The following is a 27,821-nucleotide window of genomic DNA, read 5'->3' as shown; positions in this document are numbered from 1 at the left end:
TTTTTTTTTCTTTTTTTTAATTACTGTATTTCCCACATTGACTCAAATAGTGTCCGTCACCAGTTTTACCACTGGTCACAAAATTTAGTAGGCACATTCATGATGACAGGACATGCAAATCAGCTGAGGGAACCCCCGCTGTGACTAACAGAAATTTTCGATTAAGCTGCCACTATGACAAATTTTGTCATTTGATGAGTTCAAACTCCAACAAACACGAACCAGGTACATTCGAATAAATGTTCTCAAACTTTCTGGGTCCAGGAACCCCCTTACAGGGAGACATTTTCCAACAGACCCCTCCACCAGTTAACCCTTTCATGCCCCCTGTAACCTGATAACATGAGAAGCTGTCCATTGTAGAAACCGCTGTCCCTGAAAGGGTTAAACTTAGCTACGACACCTCGAAACGAAATGGGTTTGAAAGTTTCACCCTACATTTTTTTCTGAGCTGTTTAAAAGAAAGGAGCTGAACCAAATTCAGTTGAATTTAAGTTGACACGCATCCACCGTCGCTAGCTGATGTGCACTGCTTCCACAAACAACATGGCTGGGGACAGAGGCGCTAGTTTACAAAAACTCAGTCACTCTTGCCTAAATAGCATCATGGTTATTATATTTAACAATTTTTCCAATTACTCTAGCAGCATCTTGTTTCCAAAAAACAACTAGTGGCTTCAATTCCTGCTGAGAAAAAAGAACACATGAGCAGAAACATTTTCACATTGTCTTCTGTCTGACCAGAAAGGAGTCTGATGGAAGGCAATCACGGAGTCAATCGTGCTAAACATCGTGCACATATGATTCATCCACACGTTGGATAGTTTTGACGGAAGCTATGTGCTTGGAGGCTGCAAATATTTTGCCGAGGTCGCTTCGTCCCATCTGTGCAACTCCTCGTTGCAGAAATACAAAGTAGAAAAGGAGCCCGCATTCGGGGATGTCAGTCGGTTTCAGAATTACTGTGCTAGAAAGATGTGCAAGTCCGAACTGCACGTGCACAGGGCGGAATCCCCACAATTCTGTGTTAGGGTCCGTTTCAAGGCCTTGAACAGTCCCTTGCCATGGGACACAAACCAGGAGGCTTCATCAGCTCCCTCCTGTTCCATTTCAGATTTTTTTTTTTTTGGGGGGGGGGGGGGGGGGGGGGGGTTACCATCAGTATTTTGTTCTATTTATTACAGTTACAAGCTCATGAATCGTGTGATAAAAGCCGTTGAATCATGTATTCTTGTAGGGTTGGCTGAGTGGGAGTACTGCGGTTGTCTCGAGAGAGAGAACAGAAAGCTGTGGATGTGGAACGTGTGCAGCGTGTGTGTGTTGCTGTCGGTATGTGTTTGTGTGTTTGTGTTCGAGGGGAGCGGGAGGCGAGAGGGACTGCGGCAGCACGTTTGCTTGCGCTTGTGTGTGGCCGCGTTTTGCGTTGAGATTGCATCAGTCAATGGGTGTTTGTGGTACATGCCTCATTTAACGGTTGACGGTGTGTGTGTGTGTGTGTGTGTGTGTGTGTGTGTGTGTGTGTGTGTGTGTGTGTGCGTGTGTGCGTGTGTGCGTGTGTGTGCATGAGTCCCAATAGCACCAAAGGAGGATGTGGTTGACTTGTGACGGTGGAGCTACAATGTCCTCTCGTTGGACACTGTGCTCAGCACACACACACACACACACACACACACACACACACACACACAAACAATGACCTTCATCCCTTGTCTCCGACGTAAAAACAAACATTGACTTTAGGTGAGCCGCCACTGTCCGTGTGACACGGCAAACACAAAACCATCTCCTCCAACCAAAGCCGCTCAACCGATTGATTGTTCTGAAGCGCCGGCCCCACCGCTAACCCACTTAGTGGCTCGCATAGGCCCACTTAGCTCTAAGTTCGGCTTGCCTGGCTTGAGTTGCACCGAGGAAAACCAAACACGGCCTCCAGTGCGGGCTCGTCTCCAGTTTTGCACAGTGCGATGACGCAATTCCATGAAAGCGGCCACGGCTTGTGTGCGTTTGATGACGGTTTTGTAAACGTTACTTCAAAGCCAACGTGGTACGCTTATTTTCCTGGAAATGGAGCCGAACTAAAACATTTTTGTTGTAGTCGCAGCAAGGAGTTGGGAGTTGTCACCCGCAGCTCCAAGTGAAATGAAAATGGAGTGTGAACGCATTTGTCAAAAGCCCAAATGATTCAACTTCTTCAGCCAAATCACAGGCGTGTTGAGGCACAAGGGTCCAGATGTTTTGGGGGGGTCATCATGTTTGGGTGGTCAGCAAAACATGGAAGAGCAACAGTGCGTGTTCAAAACATCAGCTTGGTTTTCATAGACCTCCAACAGAGGCAGTGTGCTAACAATTGGCCTGACCGCAACTCAACACACGGCGAGTGTAGTTCAACGTCACCACAAAGTGAGAAAGGATTACTTGGTAACAGAAATGGGGCATAATCGTTCATTATTTGGTCATTAAATTTGAGTTTCTTCAGAGTACACGAAGAGTCAATTGAAGGGAAATGGGAGCGCACGACATGTTAATTCAATTTCAGCTCATTTGCTGTCGAAACACGACGTCAGCAAAGGGAAGTTGAGCTACTGTTCATCCATGGTAACTCCTCCGGGCAGGATTGTTATGCTTCAGACGACGATTGATTATTAATGTTCACTCCAGTCGTTCAATACGAGAAGTTTCATCTGATTGTGCTTGGAAAATTACTTTACTTCTCGATGCAGGTTAAATATTGTAAAAAATATAAAACGGGGGAAACCGTTTCAGTGTAGATAGCCTTCTTATTGGCACCTGATTGTTTTTGTTAATTACTTCAATGGTACCAAATGAACTGGGCGATGATTGGACATCCATCCATAAATTTTCTAATCCACCTTGAATGGTTGGCAGCCAATCGCATAGATGAACAACCATTTGAGCTCACAATGACACCAAGGGACAATTTAGAGTGTTCCATTAACATTAACCCGCCATGGATGTTTTTGGAACATGGGAGGAAACCAGAGTACCCGGAGAAAACCCACACAGGAAGGCCGGAGCCGGAATCGAACCCTGCACCTCCGCACTGTGAGGTGGACGCGCTAAGCATCACCGTGCCGCTCTTGATTAATTTTTTTGTTGGTTTGGTTTCCATAACCATGGCTCTCATTAGGTCGAGAAGCGACACTCAATTTCAAAGTCCCGTGGGATACATTATGGTCAAATTACACAGCGTAATACAAAAATCATGTTATCAATGTGTGCACCATTACAGTGATGTACTCTCCCGACAGTTCTACAAATCAGCACTAATGACTGATGATGATTTCAGTTACTAGGGGTTTAGTGTATTCTTATGACAAAACAAAGCTCCAATCTCTCGTGATGAAACGCTAATGAGCGACCTGGAAGAATGTTTTGTTGTTCAACCCTTTCAGGGACAGTGGTTACTAGAGTGGACTGCTATTCGCATGTTGTTTTCTCTTATATGAATTCAACTTCATGTCACAGTTGTGCATCGACCACGGTAATGGACCCTTATGTGCCATCCACTGCTATTATTATTTTTTTTTCCCATGCCTAAAGACTAATAAAAACACTTGGGAAAAAAATCCGATATTATTTGTGCATGAAAAGGGTTCAAATTTATGCATGGAAAATAAGACCTAATATTTTATATAAGACATAAGTGCCTGCGCGTAACTTTACGAAACGTTGTTTGTTTAAAATGTGGAGTCTTGTTAGCACATTTGGGCGAGGCGCATTTCGTGTGTGACACTAATATGAATTTATATTGTCTTGATTCCAGTTAGTCATGTGCATTGGACTGCGTTTCTCTGCGCCCAGTGAATCTGGCGTCACCAAAACCCAATTAGTCATCAACTCGCAGCGGATTTGTTTGCTCTGTGCGCGTTACGAGCATCTTCCAAAGGGAGCTCGATCCCCTTCTGAAAACATACAGCTGCAGACGGAGTGCGCAGCGAGGCCAAAAGTCAAGATTGAAGCTTGGAAAGCAGCGAGGAGCCAGAAAGGAATGATCCTGAGGAGAGTTTTTTCGTTCCTGCTGTGGTTGTAACATGCCGGCGAGATTTGATTGGAGCAAGTGGTCCTGAAAATAATGAGTGGATGTTTGCCTTCCTTTCACTGTGGTCAAAGGTTGACCGTTGCAGGTAATATGCCAGCTGCTCCAGATTGCATAATCTATTTATTTATTTATTTTAGATCAATAATTTTGTTGACCCCGACCATGAAGATTTTTTTTTTTTCTCCTCAATGTCGGCTACTAAACACACTACATACTGGGTGAAAGGTAGTGGCATTGGCCTCAGAATCACTTTCAATTTAGATTCAGAAAAGGTCTCCTGTTTTGTCCCATGTAGAAAACTGCCAGAAATCTTGAAGGTTCTTGAATGTTGCTGTCGGCCTCCTCCCAGCCTCCCATTTAAACAGGGGTGTGTACACCTTTTTTTTATATGCACTGTATATTTTCATAATGAGGACTTGCGCTGGCCGTTAATGTAACGTCTAAATAGACAAGAGTGCACCCAAACAAAATGTCATCAGGCTTGTCTTGCTTGAATGCAAAGTCACATTTTCCCAGCCTGCGTGCTGTCAGGGCGGGAGATGCGAGGCTGACAGTGAGTGGGGTTCGGGTGGGGCATAGCGAGGGTTGAGGTCATTCAGTTGGGGGGATGGGGGAGGGGGGGCGTCGAAGAACAGCCGTTGCAGCTTATGGCCACCTTCGCCGGTACTGATGCAAAGCGTTGACGTTTGTTAAGACAGCGCCAGATGCTGCTGATTAGACTTGCTATTACTCACACATGAGCTCGGAGGAACCAAGGAAAGCCCGGGGAATGCGCAGTGCACCCCCAAACCTTCTATACGCGCTCTAAAATATGTGTCCAATGTCACAGTCACTAATGAAAGCAATGTGAAGAGTTGCAGGGAACCCAAGAACGCACTGGTTGCCACCATCGAGTGTGAAAGTGCAAAGTAAACATTTGACTTTAAAATGTTTATTGTTTATTTCACAAGCACTCTAGAAACAACTTCTGGGAAAACTTTGTGGACTAATTAATTCTGGTTCAAATCTGGATAAAAATGTAGGACGACGTAGTTCCTGTCCGCGGCATGTTACTGTCTTCAACTTTTTACTGCCGGTGTCTGCCATTTTTTTTCCATCGTTTTGGATATGCAGAATGGAAGGATCGCTTCATGAATAAGCTGATGTTCTGTTAAGATAGTCCAAGTTAGCAACCGCTGGCATAGATTTGCCCTCTTGACATTTTATTTGTGAAAGTGAGTGAATTCCCTCCCTCGTAGTGGCCGAAATAAATCAGGTCGCCAACATGGAATCAGGGAAGCGTGCTCCTCCCAGCTCGATTTCTCTCGGGCGACTGTTCCCGATTATCTCCCTCTCGAGAATCAAAGGAATGATTTCATCATACAGCTGCAATGGAAGTGTGCGTCATTTCCACCGAGCCAACTGCGCGTGTACGCGATTGGCGAAGTTTGTTATATTAGTAATCAAAGGATAGATACGCCCTATTGGTGAAATATGATCAGCGTTATTCTGCGGCGAAATGAAACAGCACGGGATGGGAGGAAGAAACCTTTGGAGAGTGGATTCAATTGATATGGCTTTGTTCTCTTCAGGCACGACCCAAAGGAGAAGGCCTGACCCCCTACCAAGGCAAGAAGAGATGCTTTGGCGAATACAAGTGTCCAAAGTGTAAGAGGAAGTGGATGAGCGGTAACTCGTGGGCCAACATGGGACAAGAATGTATCAAGTGCCACATCAACGTCTATCCACACAAGCAGGTACGCCGGCCTTAACCCGAAATAAAGGGACTTGCCTGATCATTAAGCTGCCGGGTCATTTTTGACCTAAAATGGGCCAAACTGCCAGATCCGAAGTAAAAATGTTATTTTTATCATCCTTCAGGGAAATGACGGGACAGTCCCAATATAATGTCCCAAAAGCCCAAATCTCGCACAATTTGGACTTTGGACTCAAATGTACATGAATACGTCCCAAAGTTCAAACCATTTTGGGAGTTCAAAGTGTTTAACAAGAAGTGACATCACCCAAGACATCCTCAAATCTCAAGGCTATTGCTAAATCAGGCGAGACTTCCGTTCAATCAGGCGAGACTTCCTAACACTACGCGAGAATCTCATGAAATCACGTGTCCTCCTTCAACTCTCACAAAACTCGGGCAGATCTTGTGAGACTTCCAGTAAATCATGCCAGACTTCTTCAACTCTCACAAGAGTTCCTCACCGAGATAGTCTTACACTAAAAAAAAAAAAAAAAAATCACACAAGAAGACTTCGTCGTTGCTCATGCGATACTTCCACACATATCATGAGACTTCCTCAAGTGTTGCAGACTTCCACTAAATCAGGAAAGACTTCCACTGAAACCATAGCAGACTTCCTCAACTCTTACCAGACATTTTTGTTAAATCAGAAGAAAAATACATCTCAAAGATGCGATACTTCCACACATATCATGAGACTTCCTCAGGCGTTGCAGACTTCCACTAAACCAGGAAAGACTTCCACTGAAACCAGAGCAGACTTCCTCAACTCTCACCGGACATTTTTTGTTAAATCAGACGAAAACTACATCTCAAAAGATTTCTTCACATCTTACCAGACGTGGTGTAAATTGCATGAGAATTCAGTCAATCTCTTGAAAGCTGAACTTAGTAGGCAGCCGCAAGGTTGACTTGTTTTTGCGCTTTTCAGGACAAGGCAACAATTATGATTTTGACCCAAGATGGCTGAAGTCGATAAGGTCGGATAGGTTCATGTTTCTTAACGTGGGCTCTGCCACACAAACTTGCTTTTTGAGAGGGTGACCTAAGAGATATCACATATGGTCCCGTTTAAAATGTAATAAAAATCACAGTACCAACAATTCATTTTATCTTTTTGACACTTAAACCAGCTCCCAGGGAACTAATTGCATTTCCTGGATTCCATCGGATCCTAAAATAAATATTTTCTGATTTAAGTCACACTTATCCATCAGTAGCTGTTGCGTAATGCTGCTCAGGAGACGCTGGAATTCCCCTCTTACTGAATGGAACCAGCATGACATTTGATTAATCAAAATGCTACTTTTTCCAAAAAAACAAACACAAATGTTGCTCCTAGGGCGAAGAGTGCAGAAAAGGACTCACTCCTAAGCAAGAAGAGATATTCATCCCGAACGCATTTTCTCAGATTGAAACTTTTACACATTTTACCAAATTCCATATCCCGAATTAATTTAGGACGACTGCTTGAGGCCCCGCTCGTCAGTACCACTCTCTGCCTCAACATCCAATGTTAGTATGAAGAGATTTTCGTCTCTTTACAAACACACTTGCTAAACCCCAGCGGAAAGAAAAAAGACGACGTGGACAAGACATTTATTAAAGTAAAAAAAAAAATATATATATATTTAGACAAAAAAAGAAAACACACAGATTACTAGATAAAACGTGTCCGTCCGGCCTCGAGCGTCGTGTCGGCTAGCTAGCTTAGCTGTTGTCGTTGTTCAAAGCTTCTTTGATCTGTGATGTGAGTTGTGTCGGCGCTGATTGGTTGAACCACGTGCGTACGTGCTCGCGCTCACGCTGATTGGTTGAAGCACGTGCGTACGTGCTCGCGCTCAGCAGAGAGCAGCGGACTATCGACTGCTGAGGCGCGCTTCACTCCAGTGGCGTCGATACAAGTATAAAGCATAACATGACCAAACAATGGAAAGGTCATCCCAAATGACATTTTATCATGCTATTAACTGCATTTCCTCCTATTGTGGCCGGGGCAGATATTTACTCAGCCGTCGAGAGAACAAAGCATTTATTAGGAGGTTCGCCTTTTATTGTAAAATGTATTCTTGTAATCATTTGAAATCTGCTATACCGCTTCTCCTCATTTGGGTCATGGCTTGGAGTGAGAGGTGATATACTGTACACCCTTGACTGGTTGCTAGCTAAATTCAGGGCATATATAAACAAACAACCATTCCCACCCACATTCACCCCTATGGATAATTTAGTGTCTTTAATGAAGCTAAATACTTTTTTTGGAATGTGGGAGGAAGCCGCAGCAGCCAGAGAAACGTGCAGGCCAGGCCCGACTTGTGTTTAACTCAACACAAACATCATCTTTCCACTCCAGTATGGCGTACCCTTTCTTTGTGAGACTCTTTACAGCTTTACAGGTACCACATCCGTCGTGCTGGCGGTGTAAGATATGTTAAGGAGGTCTAGAAAAAATACGGATCACGCAGCTAGGCAGGCTTCAATTTTCATCTCACCGAACCATCTTGTATTCACCAAGTGGACCACTTTGACTCGCCTTTGTTTCATGCGAGAGAAAGCACATGCCGAGCGTGAGCTATATCACACACTGATTATATTCCCCCGTCATGCCAGCCGGCAATCCCCATAAATGGATTAAATCTGCCCTTTCCAATCGCATCCATATGCATGAGATGGGGAAATAGCAAGGCCAGTCAGTCAGGCGGTAGTATATTTGGCATTTCAGATCAAGCGCATAACTTCCACAGACTGCGGGGCCATGCAACGACCCCCCTCTCCCACACTCCCCCGCCTCACGTTGCAAATAATAGTCCACCAATCATCCACATAAAAGCGGCTGAAAAAAGAGGCGCCGCTTAACATCTTACAAGACACACGTCTCCTTGCGGGAACACTCAGAAATGTCACTAAATTGTAAGGCTGTTCGATGCTACTCCATTGATACTCGTGAATGCAAGGGTCAAGACAAACGGGATTTACGAACCACAAAACATTGCGCCCCCACCCCAAGAAAAATCCCATAAATCACACTTCACCATTCATTACTTATTGAACCAATTCAGGTGGTATTATGTTGACTCGAAGAACAAAACAAAACAACAAATCAACAAAAACAATCAAGTGGCTTTTAAACTGAGAAACCTGGGGCTACTTTGACTTTCTTGCTCAAGGATCAAATGGAAAGGTCGGCCGCATGCATGGGGCTTTGGCATCATTCACACAAAAACAAGCTCATAAAACCATTTTTGAAATTGGGTTTTAAAACGTTTCAGGCAGGCGACAATGTTAACACGCATGTCTTGTACTTTCAGTCATTTATAAGGTTTACACAGAAATTATAGATTAAGAATCGTTATCGTTATGCACCGTGTAACCAATTTTGAGACCCGATGTTAAATGCTAGCAAGCTTTGTCAATCACCCAAATGTCATTACTGTGTAAACTAACAGCCCAAACCGTTTTTTTTTTTTTTTAATCGCATAATGGTTTCTCATACATCATTTTTTCCCCATTTTGATGTCACCACCAGTGCACAAATATCAGGACAAATTTCCTTTCATCGAGCCACTTAGTGGAAGAAAAATTGCCATGTGCTGTTCAAGTAGTTGCACTGAATCAAATGAATGCTTGAACTATTTGGTGCATATCTCTGTTTTATGTGCAGAGCCCCCGTTGGCCGGTTTAAAACATGGGAGGGAATCCAACCCTAATAGGCGCGATTAACTTACAGGGATTTATGATGTGTTGAACTTGAGTCACCCGTCCTCTTGCGTGTGTTTTGCGCCCACAGCGTCCGCTGGAGAAGCCGGACGGCCTGGATGTGTCCGACCAGAGCAAAGAGCACCCGCAACACCTGTGTGAGAAATGTAAAGTCCTGGGTTACTACTGCCGCCGCGTGCAATAAACGTCTCCCGTCGCTGTGGTCCGAGCGCCAAGAACGCTTTACCAGTCATCCTCCGCTCCATCGACCCTCAAATCTAGTCACGGTGTTAAGAGATGACATTCAGGAAAAACCAGAGGAATATATTTGTGTAAATCAGATTCTTGTGCAGGAAAGCCCACTCAAGCATTTTCTCATTAGGCTCATGTTACAGTCATAGATGACCTCATTTTGGGGTTTGTCACCTTTGTGTTTACAGAAATCCGCCTTCCATTTCCCTGTCAAGTGAAGTGTGCCCGTGCATTGTGTGTGTATATATACGCCGACGCGACATTGCCACAGTTAGGGTCAACAGCACATCTTTATTTACTGTGAATTAACTGAGGGATAATGTGCCATACATCCCAAGCTTACATGTGGCCTATTTATTTTCTTATCGTCTATTGTGCAATTTGACTTTGAACTGGGACAGGAAAAAAAAATTATATATATATATATTCATTCATTATGTATGTATGTACGTATATGCTTCCACATGTCTTTAGAAACTACTGTAGGCCTAGTATCGCTCCGTTATGTCAAGTGACCATTCATGCAGTTTTTGGTTAAAACGTTTTTGAAAACAAAAATTGCTCATTATGCATATGCTGAATATATTTGTCGTCGTTTGAAGTAGGGTTAAGTGCCAGTTTCAAGCTTGCCGGAGGCCGTGAAACGAACTGGGAAATACTGAAACGGTGTGGTGCAACAGCTGATTGTGGTATAAAAAGTGCAAAGAGGGTTGATGAAGGTCGGCGGGAAAGCAGCCATTTGAAGGCTGGTCAAGTAGAAAACAAACCCCCCCAAAAATAAAAAAAATACAGGGAGGAGCAAGAGAGTTACTGTGAAACGAAGGTATTCTTGGGCCACCCTGAAAAGAAAAAGAATCTTACAATTATGAAAAAATGTAATGTTACCAGACCTAAGGTTCACTGTGATGCATAGAAAGTGTGAAATAACATAAAAGAGTTGCCATAAATGGAATTGGAGGTGTGGAAGAGTTAAAATAATAAAAAAAAAACAATGGAGGTTGGTCTTTTTTGCTCCACGAAAATAGTTCCATCTAAATATTCGTGTGAATGGACTAGATCTCAGTGTGTCATTGCGGGGTCTTTCCCAGACTTGGTAGAGAGGCAACCAACAGCTAGCTCGCGAGCTAACAGGATTCGGAAAACCACCGCGGACCTCCTCGCTCGGTGTGTGTGTAGGTCCACATGACAGAGACACTTTGGGGAATGTTTCATTAAACACGGCGGCACGCACCATTCCGCCTGTGGCTCACCCAACTTAACAGATATTTGAGGACATACGTCCTGCTCGCTATACAATATGGCCACAGTGCTGTGCATTCCAACATATTTTGTTAGTGCCTGAATGACACAAAACAATAACAACACCCAACTGTTCTCTAAAATGTAGCATTCTGTGAAGATTTTCAGAATGTGGGCATAGCTAGCTAGCTAACTGCACTCATGTCGGATTTGAACTCGTTTGACTGTGCCGCGTTTTAGCCACACCTCCCGCCAAAAATAGGAAAACTGAAAATTTCCAGCAATTATCTTTATTTAGAAACATCTCTGAATGTACTTCAAAGGGCTCTTTCGGTGCTTGTGATCTTGAATATCAGTGATAAACATGAAATGAACACTATGTCCTTTAATGTACATTGTCTTTTAAGCATCTTAAAAAAAAACACTAAACTTCGTTTGAATCCACACAAAGAGACTTTAAGTTGAAATGTTCAATTATACAGTAGGCACCCATAATGTGTACCGCCGGACATCTTGCTTTTGACAAATGATGTGCCTGCCCTGTACAAGTTACATTCAGGAAGAAAAGTTGCGTTTGTTCAGACTGATGTAATAAGTCTAGCAATGATGTCACTTCCTACATTTCGCACAATGCAATGTTTCAGCGCCGCTCAACGGCTCATGTATGAAAATATATATATGAAAATGGTTCAACACCCCTGCACTGTGAAGACACCTGAAGGCCTTTCGAACATCGCCCGTGATGCCTTTTTGACGAAACCGTAGTTTAGCGTTTAACATAGTTGAAAAATCGGCCTGGTGTCATTGTAAACGGCACATTGGGAGCAAACGGAAGCAGTAAAAACAACAAACAAAAAATCTCTTCTTTTGTCTTGAATTCACATTTATACTTGACTTTTGTATTCGCTTTGCAGTATATATAGCCTATAAAAAAAAATGAGCGTATACTGAATCAGTGATAAACATGAAATGAACACTATGTCCTTTAATGTACATTGTCTTTTAAGCATCTTAAAAAAAAACACTAAACTTCGTTTGAATCCACACAAAGAGACTTTAAGTTGAAATGTTCAATTATACAGTAGGCACCCATAATGTGTACCGCCAGACATCTTGCTTTTGACAAATGACGTGCCTGGCCTGTACAAGTTACATTGAGGAAGAAAAGTTGCGTTTCTTCAGACTGATGTAACAAGTCTCGCAATGATGTCAGTTCCTACATTTCCCACAATGCAATGTTTCAGCGCCGCTCACCGGCTCATATATGAAAATATATACTGTATATGAAAATGGTTCAACACCCCTGCACTGTGAAGACACCTGAAGGCCTTTCGAACATCGCCCGTGATGCCTTTTTGACGAAACCGTAGTTTAGCGTTTAACATAGTTGAAAAATCGGCCTGGTGTCATTGTAAACGGCACATTGGGAGCAAACGGAAGCAGTAAAAACAACAAACAAAAAATCTCTTCTTTTGTCTTGAATTCACATTTATACTTGACTTTTGTATTCGCTTTGCAGTATATATAGCCTATAAAAAAATGAGCGTATACAGAGTATGTGTATTTTGCAAAACGTAGAAAATTTTATAGCAACCTAACTCGAGTTATGACAGATATTTTATGAACAAATGTTTATGTATATATTTGATGGCTGTCATTTTGGAAGTGTATGCAATATTTTGTGTGTGCGGGTGTGTGTGTGTGTGGTGGAGGAAGAAGGTCCCTTGCTGAGAAGTAAACGTAACTGGGAGTTTTGTTTCTCCTTGGATTGTTTGACAATAATCTGCAGAAGTATTTATGATTTTTTTTAAACAACACTTCTTGTATAGAATATGCAAACAAATTTACACTACGGAGAAAATATTGATGTCTACTTAGATTATTATAAATTTAAAAAAAAAGAAAAGAAAAAAGCTGGTACATATTTTTTTTCTCAGTTATAAGTCATTGTGAGGTTTTTTTTTGTAGTTAAAGAATCTGCATTAACGTTACTAATGATGAGCTGGTATACAAACGTATAATCGTTTTGCGGCTGAAAAGTGCGATGTTGTGTTAACATGCAGAATGTCTCGCCGCCACTGTATGAGCACGTTAAAACTGTGAGACGCAGCTTGCCTTGAGCTGATCTATGATGGGATGTTCCAGTGTTAGCGCTAGCTGTTAGCTCATGACAAAGAACCAGTTGAGTTTGCATGTGCATGTGTGTCCAATGAAGTATTACATTTGTGCAATGTAACAGACTGTATGTTGCTATTTAAATCCCCTTTTTTTTGGTTCCAGTATTACAGCTTTTTGAATACTATTTACGGAATGTATGTCGTGTGTTAACAACTAAATGTGTGTCTCACTTGTTACATAACATTGCAACACGTTTTAAAAAAACAAATACAAATGAAAAAAAAGGACTCTTGGGAGGTTTTCTGAGAAAAAGGACATTCATGGTTCCGAGAGTTGACTGACTGTGGGTCTGTTTGTCATGTCCATGAAACGGCATTCCAAAATGTGCCTTATTTGTTAGTTAGGAAATATTTTTTTAGTGCTCTAGTGATGTCTCCTTTGATGAATAAAAGTCTGGCTAAAAGTCTGCCTTCTGTTTGGACTTGTGTCTAGTTTGTTTGAATCCGCATCAAAAAGCAGCACATGGTGGGTATCATTCGCGCTCGGGGAAGCTCTTTTGGTCATTGGTTCATAATTAGTACACAGAATAGTTTCCAAACGTTTGCAATAGCTGTTTTGCATTCTGACAACGTTTGCATGTTGTAATCTACTCGATAGTATCGAGTAAGTAGCGGTGCAATGATTAATCGACAACTAATCGAGTAGCAAATCCATCCGTAATTATTTTTGAGATTAACAGAGACCTAAAATTGTCCAAATCCTCAGAATTTTGGGCTCTCGACAGTAAATATTGTCTGATTTCTGATTGACTCGTCATCATTTTGTTGAATAAAAATAAGACATTTACAAACATCTGCTTTTACTTTGTAATGATCCACATTTTCGCCTTTTTCCTGACATGTTACGTACCAAAACCAGGAACCAAATTCAAAAATATATATGTTCAGTCAATTTGAAAAATAGTTGAACAATGGTTTAATTTTTTTTTTTTTTTTTGCAAAAACATACTTGAAAACTCCCAAATCAAATACATGTGAGAAAATGTTATAATGTCATAATTTCGAAAGGTGCGTTTGGCGTGAATGTACATCACAGGACCACCGTAATACCCCCATTGAAGCGTTTTCGCGGCAGCAGAAAGCTTTGGGGTGACTTCACTGAGATGAAACCGGGGCCAAATTCAAGGTGAAGGGAATTACAATCACTTCTGAATAGCAATCAGTATTAGGACAACATTTTCAGGCTTATAAAAACACCAACAAGGAAAAGCCAACTAAAACAACTGGACTTTATTTGAGGTCAACCATGGACACTTTTTTTAGAAATAGAGCTGCTATTAAATTGTCAAAACAAAAATGTGTGACGACAGCGGAGATTGTTATGCTGAAACAAAACAAACAAGCCATGTTCAAAGCCAGGGTGGGGGCCCAAATTCTGTCAAGTTTGTTACAACATCTCAAGCCGGAACAACGTGCCAGCATCTCCACAGCAACTGTGTAACGTGAGAGCGCAAACAAACGCTGGTGGAAGGTCAGCATGCAGATGGTTTTTATTTGCGGGGGGGGGGCTCCCAAAAAAAAAAAATCTCTATTATTTACTTACATAAAGCACCAGCCTGGCAAGCAACACAAGCAGCCAGCCTCACATATGGGCCCAAAGACACTTTCTGGTGCGCAAGATTGAGGCCGGCGCATGGATGTCACCTGATGTCACTTCCTGCTGGGATGGACAGGAAGCGGTGGAGTCTAAAAAAAGCCACTGGCTGTTTTCCAGGAAGGTTGCAAAGCAGCGGGGGCACGAGCCAATGTCCTCAGAGTGGGCCGAGAGAGCGGGAACATCGGACGTTTATTTGGCAGGAAGTGGCCGGGGGAATTGCACAATATGAAGATTTGGACTCAAAAGGATGACCCCGAACTTGTCAACACATCAGATGAATGATGCGAGAAAGATTTATGAGAAGTCCTTTTATCCGAAGGCCCGCATGGAAATCTATTTCACTTGCCCGCAATCTGCCACAACTATTTTCTTGATCACACCGCCATCATGTAAACCAAAGGCTTCCATTTTTGACACCACGTCCATACCTGACGTTACCTGTCCAAACACGACGTGTTTGCCGTCCAGCCTGCCGACAAAACACAAAGGGATTCCACACACACACACACACACACACACACACACACACACACACACACGAGATGACATTTTGGATTTTTTTTGGTGTTATTTTCATCTTTTGAGACCAACACTAAATGTTTTCAGTCTACTACGGCTGAGAAAAAAACAATTTATGGATGCAATCTGCCACAACTATTTTACTTTGATTCTGTTAACAACGTATTAAAGATGAAGGTTTTACCATTCGGTTTTGGTGGTGCTGATAAAGAACTGGGAGCCGTTTGTGTTTGGGCCTGAGTTGGCCATTGACAAAGTCCCTGCGCACAATGAAAACAATGTTTAAAGAGGACTATTGTAAGGGGGAAAAAAAACAATTAAATTAAAAAAAAAAAAGCTTTTGAAATTGAATTTCATTTGGATACTTGTAAGTAGGTCAGTCAGACTGTGATTCAAAAGAGCAGAAATAAAATGTCAGTAGTACCATCTAGTGGACATGCAGGATATACAGTGTGTACAGCTAAAAATAAAACAGACAAACAAAAAAGAACCACACACAGCAAATTATAAATACAACTATTGTCTTGTATCATATGCAGAGCTTGCAAATTTTCAAAAAGAATGAGATATCTGTGTTGATTTTCTGAAATTGATAAACTTGAAATAATCGACATTGAATCATTTGTAATATAATTTGAATGAAACAAATAATCATCACAGAGTGATGAGCTAAATATTACCTATTTTTCTAATCTGAAACCGATGTTTTTTTTTTTTTCCCCAAAAAATTCTGATTATTATTTCTAAACAAGCAGTGATAAGTGTCTGTGTTGTTTTCGTCCAGGGCAGGGTATAGGTTTACGTTTATGACAATGACCGTTTTCCCAACAGACTAGCGAGGAGAAATCATTTTTTCACATACCCCACATCACAGGTTAATCGTGCAGGATCGTTTTTGAGAGACTAGCGACATTTGCTGCTTCTATTTCTTATAAAATTCTAGAGCGATTTAGAATTTAGCCCTATCTCGAATTGTGAAAATCCACAAGTATTTCGTGTTCCCCTAAAAGGTTTACAATGAAATTACTAAAATGCCACAAGTTAGCAGCAAAGGACTACTTTTGTTGAAACAAAGCTCTTCAACTCACCTCAAAAGTCGCTTGGCACCAAGATGTCAAAAGATGGCACCAAAGCAAGATTGTTACTGTTGGGCTGAATTGTTTAGTTGTGTTGTTATTGTTATAAAATCTGTGATTGGGTGGATAACAACCACACGTGAGGATTTACTGTACGCAGATGTGAACGATCAGATGAACCACACCTGACTTATGTTAAGACCATCTTTTAAATAAAATAAAAAAAAATAATAATAATAATAATAATAATGATAAAATAATAGAATTCAGCTTCACCTGCTCCGGTGTGTTTTAACCTAAAGTTCTCATCCTTGAAGGTTTTTCCGTATATAGATTTCCCTCCGGTTCCGTTGTGTTTGGTGAAATCTCCTCCCTGTGACACACACACACACACACACACACACACACATCGTCAAAACTAGGAAGAAACAACATTAGAAGTCATTTTTAAAGTCAGTCTGACAGTTAACTGACCTGGCACATGAACTGTGGTATGATCCTGTGGAACACACACCCCTTGTAGCCAAAGCCATGCTCTCCTGTACACAAGGCTCTGAAGTTCTCTGTGAAATAAAACACGTTTATTATTTTTAACACAGTTGGAATGACCTGAGAATGTTGTCTTTACCCGCAGTCTTTGGCACCACGTCGGCATTCAGCTGGAAGATAAACACATAAAGAAGCACATGTGTTCACAGACGCCCTGCAGGGGACACCAAAGAGAGGCGAACGATGCTAACAAGATGGCTATGTAGCTAGCTACCTGAATGATTATTTTCCCCAGAGGCTCACCGTCCGCCTCGATGTCCAGAAAAACGACAGGGTTCTCGACCGGACCCGAGGAGAGCATCCTCGCTGTGGCAATGCCGAGAGGGCTGTATTTGATTCGGTTTTTGACGACAAACATCTTTGCCTCAAGCTATTTGCTTTAGCTTAGCACATCTCCAGGGCAGAGGTGATACTCTGTGGAAGTGAAACGTCACGCAGACTTGACAGGAAGTGGAAGATTAACAGCGACATCGTGTGGCAGAATTCGGCAGTGCAATAACGTTTTAACATTTCTGTTATTTCGTTTAATTTGTGCAAAGTATTAATTGGGTTCAATTGAAACACGATTTACGCATGCTGTAATATATTTTTAATCGAATTATCATATGACTCTCTGTTGTGTCTTAATTTAACTTCGTGAGTCCTGTGAGAAGTGCTTAACGTATAAACGTACTCACCTTGCGTTTTTTTTTTCCAAATTGCATTGTTTGAAGATACAATACTAAATTAAGTAGCACCCTTAAATAACAGTCATTTTAGTAATAGGCTTTATTCTATGCTGTGTCTACAATATTTCTCAAGAGATGACAATAAAAGATAAAATAAAATACTAGAAACCAAATATTCTACCCCAAGTACAAAAAAGGAACATTAATTTGAAGTTAATTCAATCTTCACTTGAATATTTTTGTGTCAAAACTAAAAATAACAAATATTAGAAAAAAACGGAATAATTATTACATGTTAATTTATTTCAAAATACTACTAACATTAATATTGCCTTTAATACCTTTCTATTTATTACTTTTTACATCAAGATTCACAATGAAGATGGCACCCTATTTTACATACTGTACGTTTTAATTTATGGAGAATACATCATGTACAATAATAGAACTTAACTGGGTGTTCAAATGCAATATATATTACCTATGGAATTTAGCATTTATTTAACATCCTTGTCTATAGCACATTGTCAGAAGTTGTTGGGTAGTTCGTGATGTGGAATTTTACACATTTTCTTTTCTTAAATGTACTGTGCATCTTGTATGAATCATGAAAGAAACAGTAAAATTAGCAGCTTCCCTTTCGTGACAAAGTGACTATTCAAGCCTCGACTAAAACTTATGACTTGTTTCCTGTGTATATTACACTCAGAAAGAGTTAAATTTTAGTATATAGAGGCACGTCCAACATTTGTGTTTCATCGGAATACATATTTATTAGATAAATATTAGGATGTCACGTCATCTAACTACATACAGATTTGCAAGACTAAAAATCACAATGTTTGTCTGACCAATAAGAACTGATTGTACATGAGTGAATGTACAAACACCAAGAGAGAGAAAGACAACTGCCACGTGTGCCAATCACTTCAGATTGTACCTTTATAGCATTGTTTGCCAAATTGCATAAAAACTATAAACTGGACATTTTATTATGACTTTTTTTTCTCCTTTACAAACTCTAAAGCTTTGTCTCCAAGTCCTAATGAAGGGTGTGAATCATTTTGTAGCACCTTTATAAAGTACACAGGCCATGGAGAAATACACAGAATAATTACACAAAGGGGGAAAAAAATGTATTTTGTGTCAGGGGCTCCCCCCCATGCAAGGGAGGGTTGACATAAAGTATTTTACACAAATGAACAGGCGACGTTAGCGAGGTCTGCGATCGTCAAAAATGATTTCAATTGGGACGTCTGACAGGAGGATGCAAGCTTTACAAATTCTAAATACACTATGCACACTCCCTCTGGAGAAAAAAAATGAATACATTTCTGTTAATGGGTCTCTATTTGTCATTTACAATATGTACACATGCGCGCACACGCGCATCCCCTCACAGTCACGGCCTCACAATCCACCCTTGCTTCTTGCTTTTAATTATTATTATTATTATTTTTTTTTGAACATGAATTCTCATCTCATTGGCTGGAAGTGGACAGAGATGCAAACTGACTGTGTAGGGAACATCCCCATGCGGCAGTGCATCGTCTTACATTAAAATTCAAAACAATATTTGACAAGTAAAACATATTTGGTTGCGTATGAAGGGGTGGGGTGGGGGGGAACTCAAATGGGGTGAAAACTGAGTACGTACATTTTCAACTTCATTGACTCCATCAAACTTGAAAAGCAAAAAATGATAATTCATTTAAAACCACATAAAATTAGGGTTAAAATACATAAAAGTATGCATTTTTTGAAACAATATTGAATTGTTGAAAGGTAACCAATTATATCGGGGGGTTTTTTGGCGGGGGTGGACATTTGGACCTCTAAGCTGCTTTTACACTTATTTTAGACACGATACCAACACACCACATTAAAAAAAAACACAAAAAAAAAATGAAAGGGTGGCAAAGGGGAAAAATGTACACCAATACACACAATACAAGGCCAGAGTGCATTTGGAACAGTTTGGAAGTGGACTTGTGAGTACAGTATTTGTATAGTGTATTTGTGTGTGTGTGCGTGTGTGTGTGTGTGTGTGAGAGAGTGTGAAACACAGTACCATGTCAAGTTGACAGTAATAGATGGGCACAGCACTGCACAGTCACTAAGTATTCACAAAGCGTATATACAACAGTTTTTGTCACACACACACGCACACACACACACACACACACACACACAGAGGAGGCTGCATGATGCTGGGAACAGATGCTGCGTTCAAATACAGTTACCAAAAATAGGAAAGATCTGCTTTGGAGACAGAGAACGGAGAAAAAAAAAAAAAAAGAAAAGAAAAAAGCACACGAAAATGACGACGATGTAGAAAAACAACAACAGATGTACTCGAGCAATAAATATCGATTGGATAAACAATCAACAGGACGCATTGGCACAATTGCAAAATGAGAAGGAAAAAAAAAGATGTGGAAGAGTGAGACATGATAATAAATAGAGCTTCTGCGGAGTGGAAGAAGGACACGGCGGTGGATTTGCTCCCCTCTTTACATCTGCTGCAGGCAGGACGACCACACGGACACAAACACACGTACACACACACACACACACACTGCGCGACCGCTCGTCCTTTCAGCGAGGTCGTGCGCTCCATTTGCCGCGTGCACTCTGGAGGGGTGGAGGGAGGGGGAGGGCCGTGGGTTCAAAGGTCGCGGCATGAGCTGCCGTACTTGGAAGAACACGTTTGCAAAAAGTAGACAAAAACACGTATGCACAGACAAGAATTGTTTTTTCCCACAAAAGCCAAATCATGCTTAGATATAAAAAAAAAAAGAAAGAAAATCATTTCCTTGTCTCCAGGCTTTTGTCGTTTACAAGTGATAATAATAGCTGCACACTTGATAAAGTATCTTAGACATGTATATCAACTATATACATTTGCATGACGTTGCCTTTTTTTTTCTTTTTTTTTTTTGTGCCCGCCAACGTGGCCGTGGATGTTGTTGGTGGAATCTTTACACAAAAACATGTGCAGGGATGAGCTGCATTCCCGTATGGTTTTTTTCCCCCTCCATCCCATGCAGCACATCTTCGAAAGACAGTGTGCACGTGTGCGCATGGGATACAGTCTCAAGTGTCAAAAGTGGGAGGTGGGCGACGTGTCTGTGGACCGGACAGTCAAACGCGTCCCCCTGTGAGGTGAGCTTCAAAGGAGGAAGTGGGGAACGGGGGCAGCGGGAGGTTAGTTGTTCTCAAAGAGGGAGAGAAGGTCATCGTTGCTGTTGGCCGGAAGGTCGGGAGGATCCAGGTACGAGAGGAGCTCGTCCGGGTTGGCCAGCTCTGGAAGCAACTATGGATGACCCAAAAATGGAGAGAGTCAGGATTTTTTGCGACACCAATGACGCAGTTGAAAAGTACGGAGATACACGCCATCGCTAGCTTAATGCTAACACATAGTGGGAAACACCAATGATGGGCTAACAAATAACATCTGTCGTGGCGTTACAATGCTTTGAGGAACAGATATTTGAACACATACAGTTGAGCAACACATAGACAGCGAATGTAACAATACTGACGAGCATATATTCTTTATCCTCTGCAAAAAATGCTACATGACTAACAATTAGAGTCTCTTACATTAGTTGCTTTAAATGATTTTTTAAGTTTATCTGCATGACTCTATTGCAGTGCCGCAATAATTTAATTGTCATCACAATGGAGTGTAATATTACAGAGAGCGATTTTTCTTCAATAAAAATTGAGAAATGTCATTTCCATTCATTTGAGGAAAAATAATTTGAGAGACACGTGCACAGACACAAGATAAGGTGGTGGCAAAAGTGTACACATCACCCCTCTTATAAAGGACATGTGGCTGTGTTCAGAATTAATCGATCACATTCAAACTTATGTTAAACGGGAGTCAGTAGACACACCCAAAGTTGTGTTATTCTATCAGGCCTTTCCTGTCATTTTTCAGCTTTTGAGCAGAAGATTTTGCACTGGCCGCTATTTTGAGGTGTTTCATGACAGCTACAGCTATTGTGAAAGCACCGTATAAAGATGAACCGTACTGTAATGTTCTTAATGACGAGGGTTGTTCGATACCACTCTTTTTCAGACCGATACCAGTATGAGTATTCACTCTTTGACTACTGACCGATACAGGGAACCGATACCTGAATTACTTTTGATATATATAATTAAATTTTAACACAATGACAGAAAATTGTGACTTTTTTAATGCGGATGAGGATTCGCCGATGTGTGAAACGACCAAACGCCAACTACTGCTCAGGAGCACTTGATAAAATATTTTTTTTCTGCCTTTAGTATCGGTGGCTGGTATCAGCAGCCACCATGAGTATCGGATGCCTTGAAAGATGTGATATGATATCTGGTATCGGAACCCAGATGCCATGTGGGAAAATGAAAATGTTTGACCTTAAACTGCATAATTTTAACCGTGTTTTTCCCACATCAAGCTGTGTCCGCTGCGTTTTGGGTGACACAAACACACACACACACACTTACATCCAGCGAAGGCTCGGGCATGTCCGGGCCATCTGACGAGGGGTTAAACGTCAGATCGGCGTGCGGGTGAGCATTCTGGCCGGGCGGCTGAGGCGGCTGAGGCTGCGGCGGCGGGCGAGACGGCTGCGAAGACGACGGACCACCGCCGTGATGCAAGGGCGGCCCCGATTGGCCGCTGCCGCCGTGATGCATGGAGGGCCCCGATTGGCCGCTGGGGTGGGGAGAAGCATGCAAGCCGGGCTGCATGGAGTTATGGGACGGTTCGGGATGGGACATCTGCAGGAGCCAGAGAGGGAGACAGAGGGTAGCAGATGGAGAGAGGGATGTATAGAGAGAGGGGAAAAGTGAAATGAGTCCCAGCGTGAATAATGTGAACCAGGCCCTTGAAAATGGAAGCTGTGATGAGCAGACACATACAGCTGCAACACTTTATGGCGAGCATGTGAGCGCACACGTCCTGCTTCGGCCCACAAAGCAAAATCTCAGCCTCTCGTTTCATTTCGGCTGTGTTTGAAATGACTCCCCGTTGACTTAATATAGTGCTCCGTATCGTGACTTCCGCATTTTGTTTGCGCTGTTGGAGCACGAGGGAGAAGTAGGAATAAACAATTTCAAACTCAGCCGATGTGTCTGTTTTGTCCTCAGCGTTAAAATAAAGTATCATCAGCGCTACTTACCGTGTCATTCATGCCGTGGTTGAGGGGCTTGTCCTGGGACAGAAGACCGCTCGGCCCATCCGGCGGGTGGGAAAGTTGAGGGCCGTGGATGAAGTCACTGATAGGTGGGCCCCCTCCTCCTCCTCCTCCTCCTCCACCTCCGCTGCCTCCAGATGAGTTCCCGTGAGGAAAGTCAAAGTTCCCTTGGCTGTGGTAAGGGTTGCCTTCAAAGACCAAAACAAACAGCGTTAGTGACCTCATGACATTTATACTATATGATTACAGTTTTCATTACCTGCTCCCGGGTAATCTCCTCCGTTTCCACTGGCATGTTGGCCAGGGTGGTGCGGGGGATAAGGGCTGGGACCGGGTCCAGGACCGTGGCCGGCCCCTGGCCCGCTTCCAGGCCCAAGCTGGGCGATCATTTCCATCACGTTGGGCATGGTCATCTGACTCGGGCTCATGGTCTTGAAGCGCTTGGCCAGCGGTCCGTCGGGGTCCTCTTTGATGTGCAGCTCAGATTTGATGGCCACGGGCCGCCAGCTGCACGTCGGGTCAATCGTGACCTCCTCGAACTCCGAACTGTTGACGATTGAATTAGAAGCGTTAATTCAAAGCCTGCACTCAACAGGACGAAGCGTATTTGCACTTTCAAACTTACTTTTGGATGGCATTGAGGATCCCCCACATGTACTGATCCACTTCGAGACCTTCGAGTAATGCTGTTTTACTACAAGGAGGAAAACACAATATGAGGTAGGAATGACTATTATGAGAAAATCAAGGCAGACCGGGCGGAACTAATAGTTCCCTGGATCCAAAGACAACATTGTGGAGCTACTACATTAGTCTATAGCAGGGACGAGCAACTTAAATGCTGGAGTGGGCCGCATTTTTTTTGTAATCAGTCCTATTGGAGACCCACATTAGAGCACACACCTGCTAACCAGATGTATGAAAAACATGCTATCACAAATATGGAAAAATAAATTTCCAGGTGCAAAGGGCCCTCTTGCATAAGAATCACCATTCATGGATGGCACAAAACTGCTAAACAGGAAGCAAACAGTAAGTGTAAAAACAATATGTTCCCACAAAAATGAGGTACCATGTTTGTCCTGCATATGATTCCAAATTCGCAAAAAAATATTAGGGCTGTAGTATAGGGCGGTATAAACCCAATGTAAGGACAACAAAGACACATCTGCCATCTAGTGGCGATTGGTGATATTACACTTTAAAACTCAACGATTGAAAAGTTGACCCCTGCATCTTCGCACCCGCAGATTCACATACTCGCAGATGGATCTATTTTTAAAATATATATTTATTATTATTATTATTATTTTTTTTAATCTTGAGGATATGTTTTTTGTTGTTTAAAATTGTAAAACTTGACATACTTGCAAACAGGACACCTCCATGTGCCTCTCTCACAGTTTAGCTGCAGGTAAGACTCCAGGTCGAAGCACTGCGGACGACACAGAAGACAATATGATCACTGACTGTGTTTACAGTAATTAATTTCGATAAACAACTTTTTCGATATCCACAAACCTGCACATGTTTGCAGTCGTGGCCTCGCGCGGGGAGCTGTATGCGGCGGAAGGTGATGGGACACTTGAGCGACACTTTGATGGCCGTTTGCTCCACGCCGTCCTCCCCGTTGAGAGTGGTGCTGCCCGCTGAGGCCGCCACACTGCTGAAATTCCTCTTGACTGGGAAAAGAGAGATTCATTCTAATATTTTTTCCATGGCATTGTATTCATTTAGTCTCAAAAGTGCATTCACTTCATTTCATAGCATTTTTCGAGACTGCACAGCTTCCAGAACAAGATGACGTTACATTCATTTATTTATCTATTTACTCATTTTTGTCCAATCAGATTTCAGTATCTATGTTTCCATGGGGAACTAATCAACCCAGAGCATTCAGAATCAGTAGAGTTGGCTGATAACGGCCCAAACTCATATTCATCCTCACAGGGCCAAAGGGCTGGCCCTCGATGACATCAGCATTGTTCCGTCGTCACATTGGTTGGTCTGAGAAAAACACCGGCTGAGAAAAATGCTCCAGATTATGCGACACCGTCGTGTGCTGTTTTGCATGTTTGCATATTGATCTATATTTATAAATTCCGTTTTGCATTTCGACACGGTAGGAGTGGGATGATGAAACGTTTGAAGTCAGGTGAGGCCCAACCCAAAGCCCAGCAACCAAATACACAGCCCGCCCCTGTGAAAGCGTATTGTAAGCGCAAACGGCAGCAGGTGTCGGGGGGTAATTGAGATATTAACACACGGCGGCGTACTTTTGGTGATGCAGTGTTCCGCGGGAAGGAGCCTCTTCTTTAGGAGCCCCTGGAGGACGGAGCGCACAGATGGCCTGTGGACCAGCTGCAGCACAAACAGATGCGACTGCAAAGGAATACATAACAAACAAACACACATCTATTCAACTTGAATCCTCAACACCAGCTGATGTTTTTGTCCCAGGAAATATGGTCTCTCCCCGGATAGTGGGCCACACTCACGCAACAACAGGCGGTGACGGTGATCTGGATGGTGTTCCTGCCCGGCTGGCACACGTGTTTCAGGTGCAAAGGCTTGTGGGAGGTCTTGTTGTCGCCCCGCTCGATGGTGAGGGGCGTGGCGTTGACGCTGACCTGGACCGAGGCCGGCCAGTTGGTGTTCATCTGCCTGTCCTCGTGGTGGTAGCACTTGAATTGCAGCTCCAAGTCTGACCTGCGGAGGAGATGGGATTTGCAAGATTTGCTACCCCCTCATCTTCAGCTTCATCTGTTTCATATTTATAAAACTTGCATACACAAATCGACAGAAAAAATATGATTTCCATTTGACAGCTTTTTACCGGCGACCAGGTAAAATCCACCTGGTTGAAATCACTCGGGTTTTGCGGGAGTGGTTCCGTCTCACGCATGGGCCAATGCTATTGTAACCATGGCGACAGGCGCCAGAGACAGAGCCTCTGAGGCAAATGGCTACTTGTTCTGAGGCAGTCCAGGGTCTGACGACAAGACGCCAGTCCCATTAACTCATTCAGCACCAGCCAATTCTGGACCAAGTCTACAAAGACGTTTAAAAACGTCTTTGGGAGCGAGTGAGTTAAGGACGAGCGAAAAGCGCCATTTGTATTTTCCCCATATGAAGGCGGCACTTTATTACCAAGCCGTCAAAGAACTTTTGTCGATTCGTGTAGAAGATCTGCGCATGTGGTGCATGCAGCGGTCACATCCGCATATTTTCAAGAATTAAAATGTTGTTTTCATTCCGCACTTGATGTGTGGGCAGGCATGTCAGAGACCCAACGACGTATGTCGATATACACGCAACTAAAATTCTGTTGGCTAGACGGCTTGCTTGAAGGGAGAATCCGTTACCTCCACATGAGGGTCTGGTGGACGGAGGGCCGCAGGTGGAAGACGTGGTTGCTGACAGCCAGGTTGTGCTCCAGGCGGAACGGCTCGAGCACCACGCCGTCTCTGACCGGGAACGTCAGCCGCAGCTCCTCGTTGGTAATAGCTGGGAGGAAAACAGAAGTTTGGAGTTGACTTTTACAAAATATGTATTGAGGATATCTGGATTTAGAAATGATGTTTATATTTTGACTTTTCTGAAAAGGATTGTAAGTACGGTGTACTCACAAGGAGGAAGTGCAGTCATATTTGGTTTCATGTCAGGTGGAAACGGGGGCTTCACGTCCTGGTTTGGCGACAGGTACGGAGGAATACTACTCCCGGGCGTCATGGGCGGCGTGGGGTTTCCAGGTACTGGCGAGTGGGGGTAGTTCCCAGGCCTGGGGGGCTGGATAAGAAAAAAACCAACAAATATTAGCTGACATCCATTCAGGAATTTGGATAATTCAGACATGACGCCAGAACTTACCCCATTTCCTTGCCCGTATGAGTAGCCGCCACCCGAGAAGTTGGTGCCCTGCCCGTTAAATGGCTCTTGCTGCAAATTTAACATCGAGACATTTGAAATCATCCCCTTGCTGACATCAACCATGGACAGAGGAGTATCAAACCTTGTAGTACTGGCCCATGGGCATGCCAGGTGGGTACTGTCCTTGCCCCTGCTGCCCGGGCATCCTCTGTCCCGGGTAGTTGGGCGAAGGCAGGGGCCTCGAAGCGTTGGGAGTCGGGTACTGCCCTTGCTGCGGTGGGAACTGACTGTTCGGTCCATACTGACCTCCGTACCCGGCCTAGGGAGGGACATTCAAGCAACTGACTAATTGTAGAGGTGAAAAAGTATATTGTAAAAATCCATTGAGGAAAAAAAAAACAAAAAAACAATGCTTAAAAGAATCAGTGACATAGCCATCCCGTGATATAGTGGGGGAACAGTGTATATTCACCCTTTCATGCACCCTGTAACCTGATAACATGATAACCTGTCCACTGTAGTAACCGCTGTCCCCGAAAGGGTTAATTAACAGCATAAAGATACAGGTGTGGCAGGGTGCCCACTCACCTCGCCAGGATACGGCCGCTTCATCCCCTGCAAGGGGATGCCTTGCCGAGGTCCTCCCGGGTAGCCCTGCTGCGGCATCCGCTGGCCGTGAGCTCCGAAAGGTCCCATTCCAGGGGTCCGGGCCTGAGTCATGCCGATGGGAGGCCCGCTCATGTTTGGGTTGTTCATCCCTGAACCCATGCTGGCAGGATTCATCCCTCCGGGGGGTCCTCGTGGACCTGGTTGGTTCATGAACTGACTATTGTAGGCCTGAGCGGGACCCATTTGGAAGGATGAACACATCTAAAGGCAAGGAACAGAAAGCTTGAATGTCTCGACTATTTGGTTGGAGAACAGTTACCTATGTTTCTGGAGAGCAGGACATTTGACAGCTTCTCACAGCTAAATGATATGGCAAAATCATTTCATGCAGATTTTTTTCGACCCCAAGATATGGTTCGTGGGCCCCAGTTTGAGACTGGACTGCACCGCACTATGGCACCAAACCAAAGTTCTCGGTGGAACGAGCCTTATGTATCATTTGGCTGTGTGTTCAGTGAACCTTACCTGTCCATACTGGTTCATGTCTTTATTCTGCGTCTCCTGTAGCGCCGCCAC

The 27,821-nt window shown here is 43.1% G+C and overlaps 2 protein-coding genes and 2 long non-coding RNA genes across 13 annotated transcripts in view; 2 read left to right on the top strand and 2 right to left on the bottom strand.

The window, feature by feature from the left end:
- Positions 1-10,592, top strand: part of LOC109512360 (uncharacterized) — a 41,050-nt gene extending 30,458 nt beyond the window's left edge. The window contains exons 2-3 of the long non-coding RNA XR_002167508.1: positions 5,632-5,796; positions 9,586-10,592. This is a non-coding gene — a long non-coding RNA (uncharacterized LOC109512360). The remainder of the gene's footprint in view (positions 1-5,631; positions 5,797-9,585) is intronic.
- Positions 1-17,373, bottom strand: part of ppifa (peptidylprolyl isomerase Fa) — a 52,947-nt gene extending 35,574 nt beyond the window's left edge. For 2 of the 8 annotated variants that reach the window (XR_002167506.1, XM_019863996.1), the window contains exons 1-6: positions 17,118-17,370; positions 16,983-17,013; positions 16,829-16,917; positions 16,631-16,727; positions 15,463-15,538; positions 9,524-9,648 (exon numbers count right to left, since the gene is read on the bottom strand). Coding sequence is in view for 6 of the 8 variants with exons in the window: in XM_019863996.1 (XP_019719555.1) it covers positions 9,524-9,648; positions 15,463-15,538; positions 16,631-16,727; positions 16,829-16,917; positions 16,983-17,013; positions 17,118-17,261 (562 nt within the window). In the remaining 2 variants the exon portion in view is untranslated. Of the gene's footprint in view, positions 1-9,268; positions 9,649-14,371; positions 15,229-15,462; positions 15,539-16,630; positions 16,728-16,828; positions 16,918-16,982; positions 17,014-17,117 lie in introns of those variants that run through there. The other 6 variants (XR_002167507.1, XM_019863999.1, XM_019863995.1 and 3 more) reach the window with 5 other exon arrangements.
- A 1,203-nt stretch (positions 17,374-18,576) lies between these two features.
- zmiz1a (zinc finger, MIZ-type containing 1a) overlaps positions 18,577-27,821 on the bottom strand; it is a 137,468-nt gene continuing 128,223 nt past the window's right edge. For 2 of the 3 annotated variants that reach the window (XM_019863990.1, XM_019863988.1), the window contains 14 exons: positions 27,225-27,506; positions 26,779-26,955; positions 26,637-26,705; positions 26,396-26,555; positions 26,132-26,273; positions 25,265-25,475; positions 25,043-25,148; positions 24,288-24,448; positions 24,134-24,201; positions 23,392-23,460; positions 23,026-23,312; positions 22,752-22,954; positions 22,075-22,350; positions 18,577-20,887 (listed from right to left, as the gene is read on the bottom strand). In XM_019863990.1, coding sequence (XP_019719549.1) covers positions 20,780-20,887; positions 22,075-22,350; positions 22,752-22,954; positions 23,026-23,312; positions 23,392-23,460; positions 24,134-24,201; positions 24,288-24,448; positions 25,043-25,148; positions 25,265-25,475; positions 26,132-26,273; positions 26,396-26,555; positions 26,637-26,705; positions 26,779-26,955; positions 27,225-27,506 — 2,319 coding nt within the window. In that variant the 3' untranslated portion in view covers positions 18,577-20,779. The remainder of the gene's footprint in view (positions 20,888-22,074; positions 22,351-22,751; positions 22,955-23,025; positions 23,313-23,391; positions 23,461-24,133; positions 24,202-24,287; positions 24,449-25,042; positions 25,149-25,264; positions 25,476-26,131; positions 26,274-26,395; positions 26,556-26,636; positions 26,706-26,778; positions 26,956-27,224; positions 27,507-27,821) is intronic. The other variant, XM_019863989.1, reaches the window with a different exon arrangement.
- Positions 19,677-27,821, top strand: part of LOC109512361 (uncharacterized) — an 11,640-nt gene continuing 3,495 nt past the window's right edge. Inside the window, exons 1-2 of the long non-coding RNA XR_002167509.1 lie at positions 19,677-19,722; positions 24,893-24,894. This is a non-coding gene — a long non-coding RNA (uncharacterized LOC109512361). The remainder of the gene's footprint in view (positions 19,723-24,892; positions 24,895-27,821) is intronic.

The sequence above is a fragment of the Hippocampus comes genome, unplaced genomic scaffold (genome assembly GCF_001891065.2).
Source record: "Hippocampus comes isolate QL1 unplaced genomic scaffold, H_comes_QL1_v1.1 scaffold57, whole genome shotgun sequence".
Taxonomy (NCBI): domain Eukaryota; kingdom Metazoa; phylum Chordata; class Actinopteri; order Syngnathiformes; family Syngnathidae; genus Hippocampus; species Hippocampus comes.
The sequence above is the reverse complement of the archived record's forward strand: the minus strand, read 5'-3'. Positions and strand labels throughout refer to the sequence as shown.